The sequence below is a fragment of the Pseudopipra pipra genome, chromosome W (genome assembly GCF_036250125.1).
Source record: "Pseudopipra pipra isolate bDixPip1 chromosome W, bDixPip1.hap1, whole genome shotgun sequence".
Taxonomy (NCBI): domain Eukaryota; kingdom Metazoa; phylum Chordata; class Aves; order Passeriformes; family Pipridae; genus Pseudopipra; species Pseudopipra pipra.
In genome coordinates this window covers 11,705,426-11,719,783 of record NC_087580.1, presented here as the reverse complement: position 1 = coordinate 11,719,783, position 14,358 = coordinate 11,705,426, and the positions used below count along the sequence as shown (strand labels likewise).

Genomic DNA, 14,358 nt, shown 5'->3' with positions numbered 1-14,358 from the left:
CCAAGTGTCTATTTATAGATTTATACCCAAAATGGATCTTTTCCAATAGTTTTTATTCCAAAATGCTTTCAAATCTTTGCATGTGTACGTGTTCTCTCATATAAAAATCACCCATAAGGAATCCCTGTCCATGTGTCATTTGATGGGGTCACTTTTCTGTGTTAAGTTCCCTCCTTAAAATATGACAGCTGATCCATTTGGGAACTCACCCAAGGACAGGTGAGCTTCATTTCTGCTTTCTTTCATTCTCTCCTAAGATTTGATATTCAGGGGCTGAAACATGAGGGTCTCTCCTGTCCTGATCTGTCTCCTCTAATCCCTCCTTTTCCTGTTCCCGTGGCTTCCACTGCCTTGTTAGCTTGTCATCCCCCCCTTTACACCCCAAATAACACGTTTTTCCTCTCCCCCTGGGAGCCATCACTACTTTTCTCTCAACCCTCTTCCATCCAAGCCAGCAGCTCTTCCCTGCCAGTGCTGCTGCTTGGAGAGCCAGAAATCCTGGGCTGTCCTTTGCCTGTTGATAAACAAAGCAGTGGCTTCTTCCCCCGGGGGCTGAAAGTGTCCCCTCCCCCAGACTGGGGCCTGGAATTCCAACCACATTCCTGACCTTGGGTTTCACAGTTACCCATCAGTTTGGGGGAGGGGAAAAGAAAAAGAGGTGAAGAGATTACAGCAGCAAGTGAACTGGGGCTAAGTGTACCTTCATTTTCTCCAGCTGTTCTGGAGAAATAAATAAAAAGAGTACTATAGGAGGAAAAAAAAGCTCAAACCAGGTATCAGTTTACTGAATTTCATCCAGGAATACAGAAGAAGAACATGCCTGCAAACACACATCTGCACTAACTTATCAAACTGCACAGTGCAAAATCTGACCCCAAGGAGTCTGTGCAAAACAGTGGGGATGGAATCAGAGAGGGGAAGGAAAACATCCTCAGCAGTGCCTGTCCCAGTCCAGGGGCATCACTGAGCAGCACCTACATTTCCATGGCTCTCTGGGCAGGGAATTTTTCATGTGTGCCAAACAGCACATCATTAAGTTTCTTCACACTGAAATACAACAGACATTTCAGGGCACCTGAACAGCCAGATTCTTAAAGCACAGCTACCTCAAGGCAAGGGAAGAAGTGAGATTCAGTGGCACTTGGCAGAAGCTGCCCAGTGCATTGTGTCAAATGGGTATTTACCCAAAGGAGCAACAAGCTCAAGCCATCAGGGAAAGAGCCAGATGATGGAAGGGTGTTAGCTGCTGAGAATTTCTTTGGGAAGAAGTAAACTGTTAACTTGAGATAGAAATTTGCAATATACCATGGAACAAAGTCCAGCTGGAAAATACCTTATTGCTAAGAGTGTGAAATAAATCCTAAAGTGTCATCAACTCTGTGATTTCCTCTTTATTCCCAATCACTAATTAAAGAAACATAACTCGGGTGTGATCTCACTCTGTGCTCCAGTGAGATCAACATTAGAACAATATTGTCACTGTCTCCTGGTCTCTTGTGCTCCTCACTGGCAGGCACTTGGTGCACCCCTGGGTATCCTGCTAAGGAGGTAAAAAACTAACCCTTCTAAAGTTCCAGATTTCCCTCACCTGTTTGGACACAGTTGGACAAACTGGACCAAGTTATGACCTGAAAGCCACCTGCTGGATTTAGCATTAATTACTCCTTGTTTTGATCTGAGGGAAAAAGGCTCACACCACACAACCTCTGAATGCTCCTTTGAACTCACCCACAGTGTGTTCACAAAGACACAGAGCAAGGCTTTTAGCTTTTGCTGCTCCCCTCAGGTCCAGCAGACAAAAAATGTCTCTGTGAAACAACAGCAATTGCCTTACCTTGTTACTGAACTCCATTCAGTTTATCTGGTCTCAAACAAACACTCCATATTTTCTCCTTGTTTTATTTCCAAGGCCATGGGTCTGGGTATTTAGATGACTGCCTTCACTGGTGCAGGATAGAAACGGTTCACATGGCTATAAATGAATATTATTCTCTTGACAAAACACCTTTTCTAAAGCCTCTGACAAAAAGAAAGGGAAAAAACCCCAGACAGAAAAAGGGAGCCACAGGCACATTGCCTGTCACCCACCAAAAAAGGTCTCCTCCCTAAAGATAATTCAGGCACACCCTTCAATCTGGATCTCTCACTATCACCCCAAACTCTTCTTTAGTGGAAGTTTCTGTAGGGAAGCTGAAGTGCATCACTGTCCCAGACAGCCAAGGATAAGATGACTGAGGGAATTCAGTTGCTCTAATTAATGCAGGATTATTTCCCTTTCTTTTGGTGAAGCTAATAATGTGACTGGTGGAATGTCAGTAAAAATGAAATCATAAACTAGTGCAGTAGCAAAGGGAAAACTTACTTTAGTTATGGAGTGTTGCCAGCAGAAATCTTGACAATCTTACACATATTTACACTGATAAAATACCACATGTACTTCCTGGGATACTGCAAGCTTTCTGCAATCCTTGTGGCATGTCTGTACAGAGCAAGAGTTAACATTTGAGGTGATACCTTAATAAATGAGTTGCAGTTCTATTGTCTCTTGAATGTTAAACACCACATCCTAAATGCAGGAACACGTTCAAGGTCAATGTCCTATTTTAGACCTTTTCAGCAGCTGTGATATTGTGATAATCACACCTAAAACATTCCTCTAGAGACAGTAAATTAGCTCTTTTCACTAGAAGGATTCTTATGATCAAAAACAAATCTGAAAGAGAACAAAGTCAGATTTCTTTTTTTGTTTGTTTATTGGTTCTTTTTCAGCAATGCAATAAATTGCTGTCCCTAACTGGGATGGTTTTTCTACCCAAGAATTTAAAAGAAAACCCCAAAGTTCACTTTATTATGCACTTATATAACCTTTGGGGTTTTTTTGGAGGCCTCACTTATGTAAAAATACCTTCCTTAAAATGCATTTATGCTTTCTGTAAGAACCAAACCATTCCAGCTGACATAGCATTCTGTCACCAATACTGCAGGGAAATGTAATATCCCACTGAAGCAGAAGGGAAAGAAGACAACTGAGCATCAGCAGCTCTTCCTAAGCAAGATTAGGGGTTTAGCTCCATCCAACTGAGGGCTGAGATGTGTCCCTCAAAATGGGTCTCTTCCCACTCCCCCCCAGCCCTTCTACCCGACTGCAAGCTCAAAGTTCTAAAAAGAGAAGAGGAAGCTGGAGCGTCAATATTTCCCCAGTGCAAACCCCAATGATCTTTGCTGGGAGCTGACAGGAATTGCTGTTCCACTGCCCTGGGAGATCCCGGCTTGAGGCGAGAGCGCAGCCCCGCCCAGAGCCCCCAACCCCTCTGAGAGCTTTTGTAGCGTCTGTTTGTCCATGTCCCTGTGGCAGAGGCTCCCCCGACATCTGCCCTGGAGCTGGAACAGCTGCTGGACCAAACAAGGCGTTGTCCAGCCCGCCTTCCCCCAGCCCCGACCGCCCCAGCCCATCTTCCATCGCTCTGCTTCCTTCTCCTGCCCCTGCTCCCCCTCCGCTCCCTTCCCTCTGCCATTTTTATGAGGAATGTTCTCGCTGTTCTCACTGTCCGAGCATGAGCTGATCCCCAGGGCAGCCTGTGGAATGTAACCCCTCAAGCACCGAATTCCTTCCCCTGTGCCAAAGACACGGGTTTGTTGTTGCTGCCCCTCCCGCCAAGCACCAGCTCCATCTCCTGCTCCTGCCCAGCGGCTTTGCAGAAATCCGGGGCTGGGTGTGGATTGAAGGCTGGGGCAAGGGACAGGATAAAGTTGCTTCACTTTCACCCTTGGTGTCTCGGTGTTTGTGATCTTGGGAATCCTCACAAACCTGGAACAATGGCAGATTATCTGTTGTTGTAAGATATGTACCTGGAGATTGTTTTGATATGTGTTTAAATCTTCCTTGAAAGAACAACTGATAGAAAACAATGTATAAAAAAAAGGAAAAGGGAAAAATAAGAAAAAAAATTTAAAAAAAGGGAGAAAAAAGAGAAAAAGGAGAAAAAAAAGAGAAAAAAAGAAAGAAAAACAGGAAAATGAGAAAAAAAAAGAAAAAACAATGAAAAAAGAGAAAAGAGAAAAAAGAAAAAAGAGAGAGAAAAAAGGGAAGAAAAGAAAGAAGAAAGAAGAAATAAAGAAAAGAAAGAAAGAAAAAAGAGAAAATAAAAGAAGACAGAGAAACAAAACCCCAAACAGTCCGATCCTCCCCGCCGCAAGGACTACAACTCCCACAATGCACCGCGCAGGCGGAGGGCGGGCCGGGGCCGGGGCCGCGCGCTGATTGGCTGCGGGGCGGGTCTGTAAAGGCGGGGGGCGGGCAGAGCGGGCGCCATGTTGGCCTCGTGGCGTGAGGGGGGAGAAGGTACCGGTCGCTGCACTTCGCTGTGAGAGCTGGCGGGGGGCGGCGAGAGCGGGGTCTGGGCATCCCCTCGGGGCTGCGGGGAGCGCGGCTGTGGGTGGGAGGGCCGGAGGGCTCGGGAGGGCTTAGCGGGGGGGTTCGGGGGTTCCCGGGAACGTTTTGAGGGGTCCCTGAGGGGGTTCGGTGTCCTGAGGGGACTCAGGGGGGAGGTTGAAGGTCCCTGAAGGGGTTTGGGGGGCTCTGATGGGGGTTTTGGTTTCTGAGGAGATTTGGGGGGTCCCAGGTGGGCTTTGGGGGTCTGTGAGGAGGTTTGGGGTTCCTGGGGGGCTTTGCGGGGACCTTCGAGGCAGTTTTGGGGTCTCTAGGGGGTTTAATGGGTCCCAGGCGGTTTTGAGGGTCCGTGAGGGGGATTGGGGGTCCCTGAATGGGCTTGGGGAGTCTCAAGTGGGTTTTGCAGGTCACTGAGAGGGTTTAGGGGGTGCTGGGGAGGGATGAGGGGTCCTTGAGGAGGTTTCGATGGGTCGAGGGGGGGATTTCAGGGGTTGTGAGGGGATTTTAGGGGGTCCCCTAAAGCCCAGCAGTGGGTTCAGGGGGTCCCCCAGCTCCCAGGGGAGGGGTCCTAGGGATGCCCCCCAAAATCTGGGGGGGAGATGTACCACATCTGGGTAAGGGGATCCCAGTGCCCCCAGTATATCCCAGTGACCTCCCAGTGACCCCCTCAGTATGGCCCAGTAACCCCCTCAGTGACCAGCCAGTGTGTCCCAGTGACCTCCCACTGCCCCCCAGTATGGCCCAGTGATCCTGCAGTGAGCACCCAGTAACCCCCAGTATGGCCCAGTAACCTCCCAGTGTCCCCCCGTGTGTCCTGGTAATCTCCCAGTAACTCCCCAGTTCTCTGCCAGTGCCCCCCAGTGTGCCCCAGTTCACCTCCAGTCCCTCCCAGTGCCCTCCCAGTGTCCCTCAGTAACACCCCAGTCCTTCCCAGTGCCCCCTGGTTCCCCCCAGTGTGTCCCAGTATCCCCCAGTAATCCCCCAGTGCCCCCAAAGCCCCCCAGCTGTCCCCAGTGTGTCCCCAGATGCCCTTGGCCTTTCTGTGAGTGTGGCGGGGAGGGGGGATGAGTTTGGTGTCAGAGGGTCCAGGGGGATGAGATGGAGCGTTGGGGACATCAGGAATGGGGTTTGGGGACAGTGGAATTGGGGGTGTCAGGGGGGGAACTGGGGACACCAAGAGGGTCTTCGGGACATCAGGGATCACCTGCTTGTGGTGCAGCCCCTCCTCTCCCCCACAGGCCCCATTAAGCCCCCCCAAATGTCCCCTAACCTCCATTTTCCCTTTAATCCTCTCCCCCCACAGATCCCTTTGATGCCCCAATGCCCCCAAAACCCATTTTAGCTCCCCCAAATGCAATCAAAGACCCCCAAAACCCCCCAAATCCCCATCCAACCATCCCCCCGGATCCCTTCAGATCTCCCCCAGCCCCCCTTCAAATCCCTTCCAACCCCCTCAAAAAGGGATCACCTGGCAGCAGGAGCACAGTGGCTGTACTGGGGGCACTGGGCTGTACTGGGAGGGCACTGGGGGGGGCTCAGGTGTCCCACAACAATGTGGCCCAGCTCCAGGAGAGATCGGGGGAGCAGTGAGGAGGTACTGGTCTGTACTGGTCTGTCCTGGTTTGTACTCCCAATCCCCAAAGCCCCTCCCCAGCTCCCCTGGACCCTCCCGCACCCCAAATCCCCCCAGGCCCCCCCGGCCCCTGACTTGTTCCTGCTGCCCCTTGAGCATCTGCAGCTGCTGCAGAACCAGGCATTTCATCAGCAAATGTGCAGGTGACCCCAAGCTGGGGTGTGTTGATGTGCTGGAAGGCAGGAGGGCTCTGCAGAGGGACCTGGCCCAGCTGGATCCATGGGCTGATTGCAAGGGGATGAGGGTCAAGCAGGCCAAGGGCCGGGTCCTGCCCTTTGGCCACAAGAAGCCCCGTCAGCCCCCCGGGCTGGGGCCAGAGTGTCTGGAGAGCAGGCAGGCAGAAAGGGAGCTGGGAGTGGGGATGGACAGGAAGCTGAACAGGAGGCAGAGTGTGGCCAGGGGGCCAAGAGGGCCAATGGAGTGAGGAAGTGTGGCCAATGTGTGAGGAAGAGTGTGGCAGCAGGAGCAGGGAAGGGATTGTTGGGCTGGAGTGAGCGCTGGTGAGGCCACCCCTGGAGTGCTGTGTCCAGCTCTGGGCCCCTGAGTTGAGGAAGGCCCTGGAGGGGCTGGAGCAGGAGCAGAGAAGAGCAGCGAGGCTGGGGAAGGGAGTGGAGCACAAGTGGTGTGAGGAGAGGCTGAGGGAGCTGGGGGTGCTGAGGCTGGAGAAGAGGAGGCTCAGGGGAGACCTCCTGACTCTCTGCAAGTCCCTGCCAGGAGGGTGTAGCCAGGTGGGGGTGGGGCTGTTGTGCCAGGAAGCAGCAGTAGGACAAGAGGGCTGGGTCTGGAGCTGTGCCAGGGGAGGTTTAGGTTGGATATTGGGAAGCAATTTTTTGCTGACAGGGTAATCAGGCCTTGGAATGGGCTGGGCAGGGAGGGGGTGGAGTCCCTGTCCCTGGAGGTGTTGAAGGTGAGAGTGGATGTGGCCTCAGTGCCATGGTCTGGGAAGCACAGCAAGGTTGGATCCAGGGCTGGACTTGATGATCTCGGAGGTCTTTTCCAACGTGGCTGATTCTGTGATTCTCTGATTGCCATTCCTGTGGCAGCACATGCTTGAGGCTCCATCCCCAGGGGGATAGAGATGTCTGTCCATATCTATCTCCAAGGTTAGTCTGTAAATGTGTGGTGTTAGCAAAGCAGGCTGAGTTGTGGGCTGGTTGTAGAAGGAGAAAGAAGCCCCCAGCCCAGTGCAAGCAGGCAGCCCTCAGCTTGCACCTGATGTCCCCTCCCTGCAGGTTCCTGTCCTTGAGCCCAGGCCCTGAGGTGAGGCTGAGAATAAGTGCAAGGCAGAGGTGCTGCTGAGGAAGGAGAGCCCCGTGGTGGGGAAGGCACAAAGCTGTGTGTGCCCATCCCCGAGCAGGTGCTGTGTCCATCCCCTGTGTGCCAGGTGAGCTGGGGCTTTGCTGCAGAGCTGCGGGCGCTGATTTGAGCGGCTGCAAGTGCTGAGATGGTGGGCACCCAGGAACACCACCTGTGCCTGGCCACGGAGCCTGCAAGGAGGAGCAGAGACAGCCCTGGCAGTGTGGGGGGCCAGGTTGTCCCTGTGCCTTCCCCTGCAGGCCCTGGCTGTCCCTGCTGGGCCCTGTCCATCCCCATCAGGTCCCTGCCCGTCCCCCCAGGCTGAGCTCCCCCCAGGAAGTGCCGTGGAGCTGAAGCTGCTGCCATCCCCCCCTGCAGCCGCTGCCCCAGCCAAGGGAGCAGCAAAGGCAGGGCCAGGAGCAGAGGCAGCAGCAGGGGAGCCCTGGGGGGGCCGGGAAGCTCTTGTGTGGGGCAGGAAAGAGGCGCTGGGCACGAGGCCGGGGCTGTGCTGAGCAGGCCCAGCCCTCACATCCCCCCAGCCAACGCCGGCTGCCCGGGGGGCTTGGGAGGGACCCCCAGCCCGTGTGCCCCACACTGAGCTGGCAGAGAGAGAGCCAAGGGACAGGGATGTGGGCAGGGCCCCGGGGGAGGGACAGGCAGGGCCATTGCAGGGCCACGGTGAGGGCACAGCCTGTGGCAGCAGAGCTGCCCAGGGCCGGGGGCAGCCGGGGCTGTTGGGACCAGCCAGTGCTGGGGCCGAGCAGAGCACGAGGCCTCTTGCAGAGCCCTGGAGCAGCCTCCCACTTGCCAGCCCCGCCCTGGTGGGGTGACACTGTCCCCTCCCTACAGGACACTCCCCCAAAAAACTTCGTGGGGGCCTTTTGTGTGTATTCCTGGTTGGTGATTCCTGCTGAGGACCTGAGGGAGCCTCTGCAATCCCATCCATGGGACACAGTCTCCTCTGCAGAGCTTGACTCCCTGCAGACTTTGCAGGGAAATCTGTGCTGGCAGCCTGAGTATGTCAAGACCCCCCACGCTCCCCCCCAGGATATTTGGGACGAGTTCCCCCTTCCTGGGCACCCGTGGGATGGGGGGCGATTGTTCTGTTGCTGTTGCTGTTGCTGCTCCACCCCTGTCCCGGCCCTTCCTGCCGCTGTGGGGTGAGCGGAGCGGCCACGATGGGAAAGGGGGGAGAGGAGCGAAAAGAGCGGGTGGGACCCCCAAAGGGAGCGCGAGGGGCGGTGGGTCACCCCCAAAGGGAGCTGGGGGAGCGGGGTTTGGGGGGCCGATGGGGAAGGGGTGGGAGAGGGGGGCTGAGGGGAGGGGAGGGAGCGGGACTGGGGTTGCCGTGGGGGTGCCTCGGTGTCCCCGTGCCTTGATCCCTGGAGAGTAGGGGAGGCTGGAGAGAGGGGGGAGCTGTGAGAGCCCCGAGAGCTGGAGAGGGGGGAGCTCGGGCCCCCTGTGCCGAGCCAGCGTTCAGGGCCCTGCTGTTGGTGCCAAATTGCCCCTGGTCAGGCTGAGCCCAGAGCCCGCCCACGTGTCAGGGGGCCCGATCCACTCCCTGCTCTCGTTGCCCTGGGGCAGCCTCTGGTGTCCCCCCGCCCGTGGGGCTGTTTGGGTGCCTGGGGCACAGCCGGCCCTTGTGCAGGGCTGTGCCCTTGGGGGCTGTTGGGGGTGGGTGGGAGGTGTTTTTTGGGGGCCGGGCTGGGTTGGGGTCAGAGCCCTGGTGGTGGGTGGGGGATGCAGGTCCCCCCCACGATGGGGGTTGGTGTTGCTGGGTCAGGCCCCGCCAGCTCCATTGTCAGCCTGGTGCTGATGGGGGGGACACAGCGGGTTTGGGGCCCCCCAGGAGTGCTGGGGGTGGGTGTGGAGCCCGGGAGCTGCCGAGTGTGGAGGGCGGAGCGGGGAGATGCCGGAGCTGGGGGACCCCCGGCAGCCTGGAGGGGGGAGCACGGAGAGGGAGGAGCCCCGGGACCCTCAGGAGCCTGAAACGGGGGGTGTGGAGAAGGGGAAGCCTGGACAGTGGGGACCCCTGGGACAACAGAGTGGAGAACCTGGAGAGGGGGAATGTCTGGGAACGTGACCCCTCGAAGGCGAGAGTCAGAGAAGGGACCCTTGGGACCCCCAACACTGCCAGCATCCCTAAGGGGGACCCCAAACATCCCAGACAGGGGAGACCCTCCAACCCCAGAGGGGAGAGACCAGAGAGGGGGAACTTCTGGGAGAGATTTTTTTTGGCTAATCTTCATATTTTTGGAGTATATTTCATCTGAATCTCAAGTTTTTGCAGTTTGAGGGTGTGGGGCTCTTCTTGCTATTTCTGAGGGGGTTTTTGCCTGAATCTGGGTGGTTTGGGTTTTTCTGGGCTGAATCTTGGTGTTTTGGAGGTTTTTATGGTCACAGGATGCCCGGTGAGTTCTAGAGATGGACTTGGGCAGGAGGAACCCCCAAGGCAACGTGCTCAGCCCTTGTTTCCCCCCCATCAGGATTTGTCCTTCCCAAAGCTTGGGCAGATGGAGGAGGCTGCGAGGAAGAGGAAGATGCCTTGGGCCCCCCAGGCAGGTGAGGAGGCAGTCAGTGTCCCTTTGGGCGGGTGTTGTGCTGGCTCTGTCAGCCGAGCATGGCCCCGGCTGCAGGACAACCCCGCTGGCGCCGCCGTCCTGCCGGGGCCGGAGTTGGGGGGATGTCCTTGGCCTTCCCTGTGGGCCGGAGGCAAATCCCCTCCCTGTCCTTCTTCCCTCCTGCCCCAGGCCCCGAGCTGAGGACAGAGAGCCCAGAGGACAAATCCCCCCGGCAGAGCCTGGTGGGAGAGGCCGTTTTGAAGGGCTCCCCGGCGCAGGAAGGCAGCGGGGAGGAAAAGGGCCGGAGATCCCCCCGCAGGAGGGGCTCCAAAGCCAGCCCAGGGTGCTCTGAGGAGGAAAGAGCCAGCCTGTGCCGGGAAGGCGGCCGGAGCTTGAGCCAGAGCTCTGACCTGGTGGTCCCTGAGCAGCCTCCCAGCAGGGAGAAGCCCTTCAGGTGCTTGGAATGTGGGAAGAGCTTCAGGAAGAGCACGAAACTCCTCGCCCACCTGCACATTCACACTGGGGAACGGCCCTACACGTGTAGGGAATGTGGGAAGAGCTTCAGGGACAGCTCCACCCTGATCCGACACCAGCGCATCCACACTGGGGAACAGCCCTACACGTGTAGGGAATGTGGGAAGAGGTTTCAGTGCAGTGGGAATCTCCTCAGGCATGAGCAGACACACACGGATGAGAGGCCCTTCCGCTGCACCGACTGCGGGAAGGGCTTCAACCAGAACTCCACCCTCGTCAGGCACCGGCGCATCCACAGCAGGGAGAGGCCCTACAGCTCCAGCCCCCGCACCCACCATCTTATCCACACTGGGGAACGACCCTACAGGTGCTCGGAATGTGGGAAGAGGTTTAAGACCAGCTCCAATCTCCTCCTGCATGAGCGAACGCACACGGATGAGAGGCCCTTCCGCTGCACCGACTGCGGGAAGGGCTTTAAGCAGAACTCCCACCTCATCACCCACCGGCGCATCCACAGCGGGGAGAGGCCCTACAAGTGTGGGGAGTGTGGGAAGAGCTTCACCCAGAGCGGTAACTTGACCAAACACCAACGGACCCACCAGTAAGGGGAACCCTACGAGTGCCCCGACTGCGGGAAGAACTTCGGCCGCTGCTTCCACCCCGAATGAACCCCCTGATGGGGAGGCAACCCCTGGAGTGCAGTGACTGTCAGTCCATCCCTTTCGACCACAAAGGGCCAGTCCCCTTTCCCAGGGGCAGCTTCTTCCAACAGAACCCTTTCTGGGGGGTGTGTGGAGATTCCTGCCATGGCTGGGGACCCCCAAAGGTCACTGCTGGAGGTTGAGAGCAGAGATCTCCCCACGAGCATTGGTCTGGGGGAGTTCCATCCATCTCTAATTAAGAATTATTGCTTTTGTGCCAGCTTGAGTAGAATGGCTTCAACAATTGCTTTAGTGTAGAGCACTGTCCTGTCTTATCCTGTACTCCTGGTAGTTTTAGTGTTTGTATTGTGCAGTAAATAATTCTGATGAAGATCTTCTGTCTGATCATTTGTAACCCTAAATAAGTTCATTTCTATCAATAGTTCTGATTTGCCATCATTAAAAGCTGGGGGACAAAAGTGGTTCAGTCACAGCTCTGTAATTCCTCTAAACTGAAACTGTTGGTATGATGCAAGGCTGAGATTGGATCCAGCAGCCCCCAGCACCCCACAGGAAGTTGGGCGCTCAGGGGGGCCACCCCCCTTTGCCAACCCCCCTGTGCCCAAAGACCCCCATGGGACCGTTGGACCCACCAGCCCACCCTCCCTTTTCCACCCTTCTCCCTGTTCCTTCCACTTTCCCATTGTCCCCTCAATCCCCATTTTCCTCCCGACCAGTTTTGGGCTCCCAACCCCCACTTTTTACCCCCTTTCCTTTGGTTGTTGAAGGATAAAATGAGGCTGCACACACAGAGTTCCATTTCAGGACTTGTTTGCCGACACTTTTCTGTGTCCCCTTTTATTCCTCTTCTCCTGTGAGCAGCACTCAGTGTTTGTCTTTTAGTCCATCAGAATTCCCAGCATGGCCCCAAAGCAGTGCCCTGATCCCACACATTCCCCTCCCCTCACGTGCTGGCTGTTCAGCCACCAGAGAAAAACACAGGCTGGTCATGGAGGCTGGTTCAAGAGCATTTGCACTTGGAGAAACAACCTTCTGTCTCTCCAAGCACTCAGCCAAGGTCCATCCTCCCTTTGCATTCCCATGAACTCAGGGCAGGTGCAGAGTGACTCCTCTTGGTCCCACCTCTGCCCCTGTTCTGTTTGGACACGCAGAGTTCACGGCCAGGAGGGCCAGGACCCGGGCTCCTTGTCTTGGGGCTTGTCCCATGTGCTTCCAGAGGACTTGGAATATTGAAACCAGGCAGATTCTGAACCCCTGCTCCTGGTGCTGCCACAGTGCCCATACACTGGCCCTGCAGGCATGGCCTGCACTGACTGGCCAGTGCAGCAGGAGCCGTGGCTGCGGCAGCTGCCGGGATTGCTGCAGAGATGATCCAAGCAATCAGCCCTCCCCTGAGGATTTCTGCATTTCACAGTTGCCTTCATTCACTGTGTCCTGCATCATCCTCCCAGCTTCTGCTTCCCTGGGAGCCCCAGTTTGGCTCTTCTGCCCACGGGAATTATTAATGATAAATGGAGGGTAGGCACGTTTTGATCTGTGATACAACTAAAATAACAAGGATTACTTACAGGGGTGTTACAGGGCCCCTCGCCTCTCCGGTGCCACACGCAGAGCCCAGTGCCAGGGCTTGGTTACAGGGATTCAGGGAGAGGTCCCAGGTTGGACTTGATGATCTCGGAGCTCTTTTGCAACCTTCCTGATTCTGGGATTCTTTTCCCGTTGGAGCTGCAGCACGTTGGCTTTCCCAGGGCAGCTTCCTTTAGGACAGCCTTGCTGAGAGCTTTGCAGCTGATGGCACAGGGATCTGTGAGGAACAGCCCAGAGCAGCTGCTGCCTTAGGTGGGGGTGGGCGAGGGGAAGCCCTCCTGTGTCGGCCCAGGCTGTTGCAGGCAGGCAGTGCTGGGGAGGAACACACTGCAGCCTGGCCCCAGGGAGTGACCTCTGGGAGATGAGACTTTTGGGGAGAAATTGTTCCCTGGGAGGGAGGTGAGGCCCTGGGCCAGGTTGCCCAGAGAAGCTGTGGCTGCCCCACTGTGGGAAGTGTCCAAGGCCGGGTTGGCCGGGGTTGGAGCCAGCTGGTGTGGGGGAAGGTGTCCCTGCCCAGGTGTTCTGATCCCATTAGGGAGAGATGCCTCAGCCCGAATTAAGGTGTAAATGGGACCATTTGCTGACAACAGGCGGATTTTATTTAGTACAGATTTTATTTAACAACAACAAATCTTTCTAATCTTCTGTCTTCTATTCTGTAATTCTTATCATCTAACTATGTATATACGTCTAACGAACGTCTGTGCCCTATAAATATGGTAATTATTATAATATTTAAATTTAGTATTACCTATCCTATGTAAGTCTATATTCACAGTAAATATATCTAAATATTAAAAAGGCATATTATAGTAGTTTTAATTAAATTACTTTTTTATGTAACTATCAAAATTAATTAAATTAGTTAACTGACTTAAGCCATCTTTGTTTTTTTTGGCAATAATCGTCTTTGCTCATTCCCTGCAGGAGCAGTCAGGCATTGGAATCAGTGTCTCAGGTGGGTGGTGGAGTCAGCGTCTGTGTTGTAAGCAGCGAAGAGGTGTCCGGGCCCGCCTGGCGCTGGAGCAGGGCCTAATCCTGGGGCTGTCCCGCCGTGCAGGAGTGGAACAGCCTGCGCAGAGCCCCGAGCGCCCGCCTTTAGCGGGAGAGACGTTTGGTGGGGACAGGCAGCTGCCTGCTGAGGGCCTGGGCCTCCAGCTGGGGAGGCAAGGGGATGAAACAGGAGCCCGGCCTGGAAGAGTTAACTGAGACATCTTGGCCTGCTAAGAAACCCAATATCTGTTTTGCTGGAAGAACATTTTGGGAGCACTGGTTAATCTCATGTTCTGTTCTGGTCACTGGACCAAAGGCCTTATTCTAGAAAGAATAGGAGTAGTACACACACAGTAATAAATTAGGTAACCCAGACGTTTGAATAAGATCTAGAAGGCCCAGAGCCAGGATTTTGCAAGCTTGAAGAATTCAGGTCACCTGATTGAAGAGGTCAAATTGAGGAAGACGTCCATGGCGACCACCAGAGGGATGAAGGCTTGAGGAGAAGACCCCACAGTAGAAGACTGGGCATGTCTGGAAAGACTCTGCCCAGAGACCAGCCTACTTATTAATATGTATAATAAATGAGGTAACCCTGTATCCAAAGCGTATAAAATGGCTTAGTTTTGCACTTTCAAGTTGAGCAAGTTTGTCCAGCGTGAGCTGGCTTGCTCCCAACGTTGAATAAACAAATACCTTGCTGCTTAAAGATAAAAGAATGTCTCTGAGCAGTCTTTCGGGCCGATTTTTCGGATTCACTGG

General features: G+C 54.9%; 1 protein-coding gene across 1 annotated transcript; it reads left to right on the top strand.

The window, feature by feature from the left end:
- The first annotated feature begins 6,112 nt into the window (after positions 1 to 6,112).
- LOC135406052 (zinc finger protein 239-like) lies at positions 6,113 to 11,386 on the top strand. Its single transcript, XM_064640598.1, has 3 exons — positions 6,113 to 7,407; positions 9,806 to 9,881; positions 10,070 to 11,386. The coding sequence occupies exons 2-3, from the start codon at positions 9,833 to 9,835 to the stop codon at positions 10,957 to 10,959; spliced, it is 939 nt and encodes a 312-aa protein (XP_064496668.1). The 5' UTR covers positions 6,113 to 7,407; positions 9,806 to 9,832; the 3' UTR covers positions 10,960 to 11,386.
- Positions 11,387 to 14,358: the final 2,972 nt, after the last annotated feature.

Coding starts and splice junctions, on each gene's coding strand:
- LOC135406052 (XM_064640598.1), top strand. CDS start 9,833: ATGGAGGAGGCTGCGAGGAAGAGGAAGATGCCTTGGGCCCCCCAGGCA. Junction 9,882..10,069: donor GCCTTGGGCCCCCCAGGCAG/GTGAGGAGGCAG, acceptor CTCCTGCCCCAG/GCCCCGAGCTGAGGACAGAG.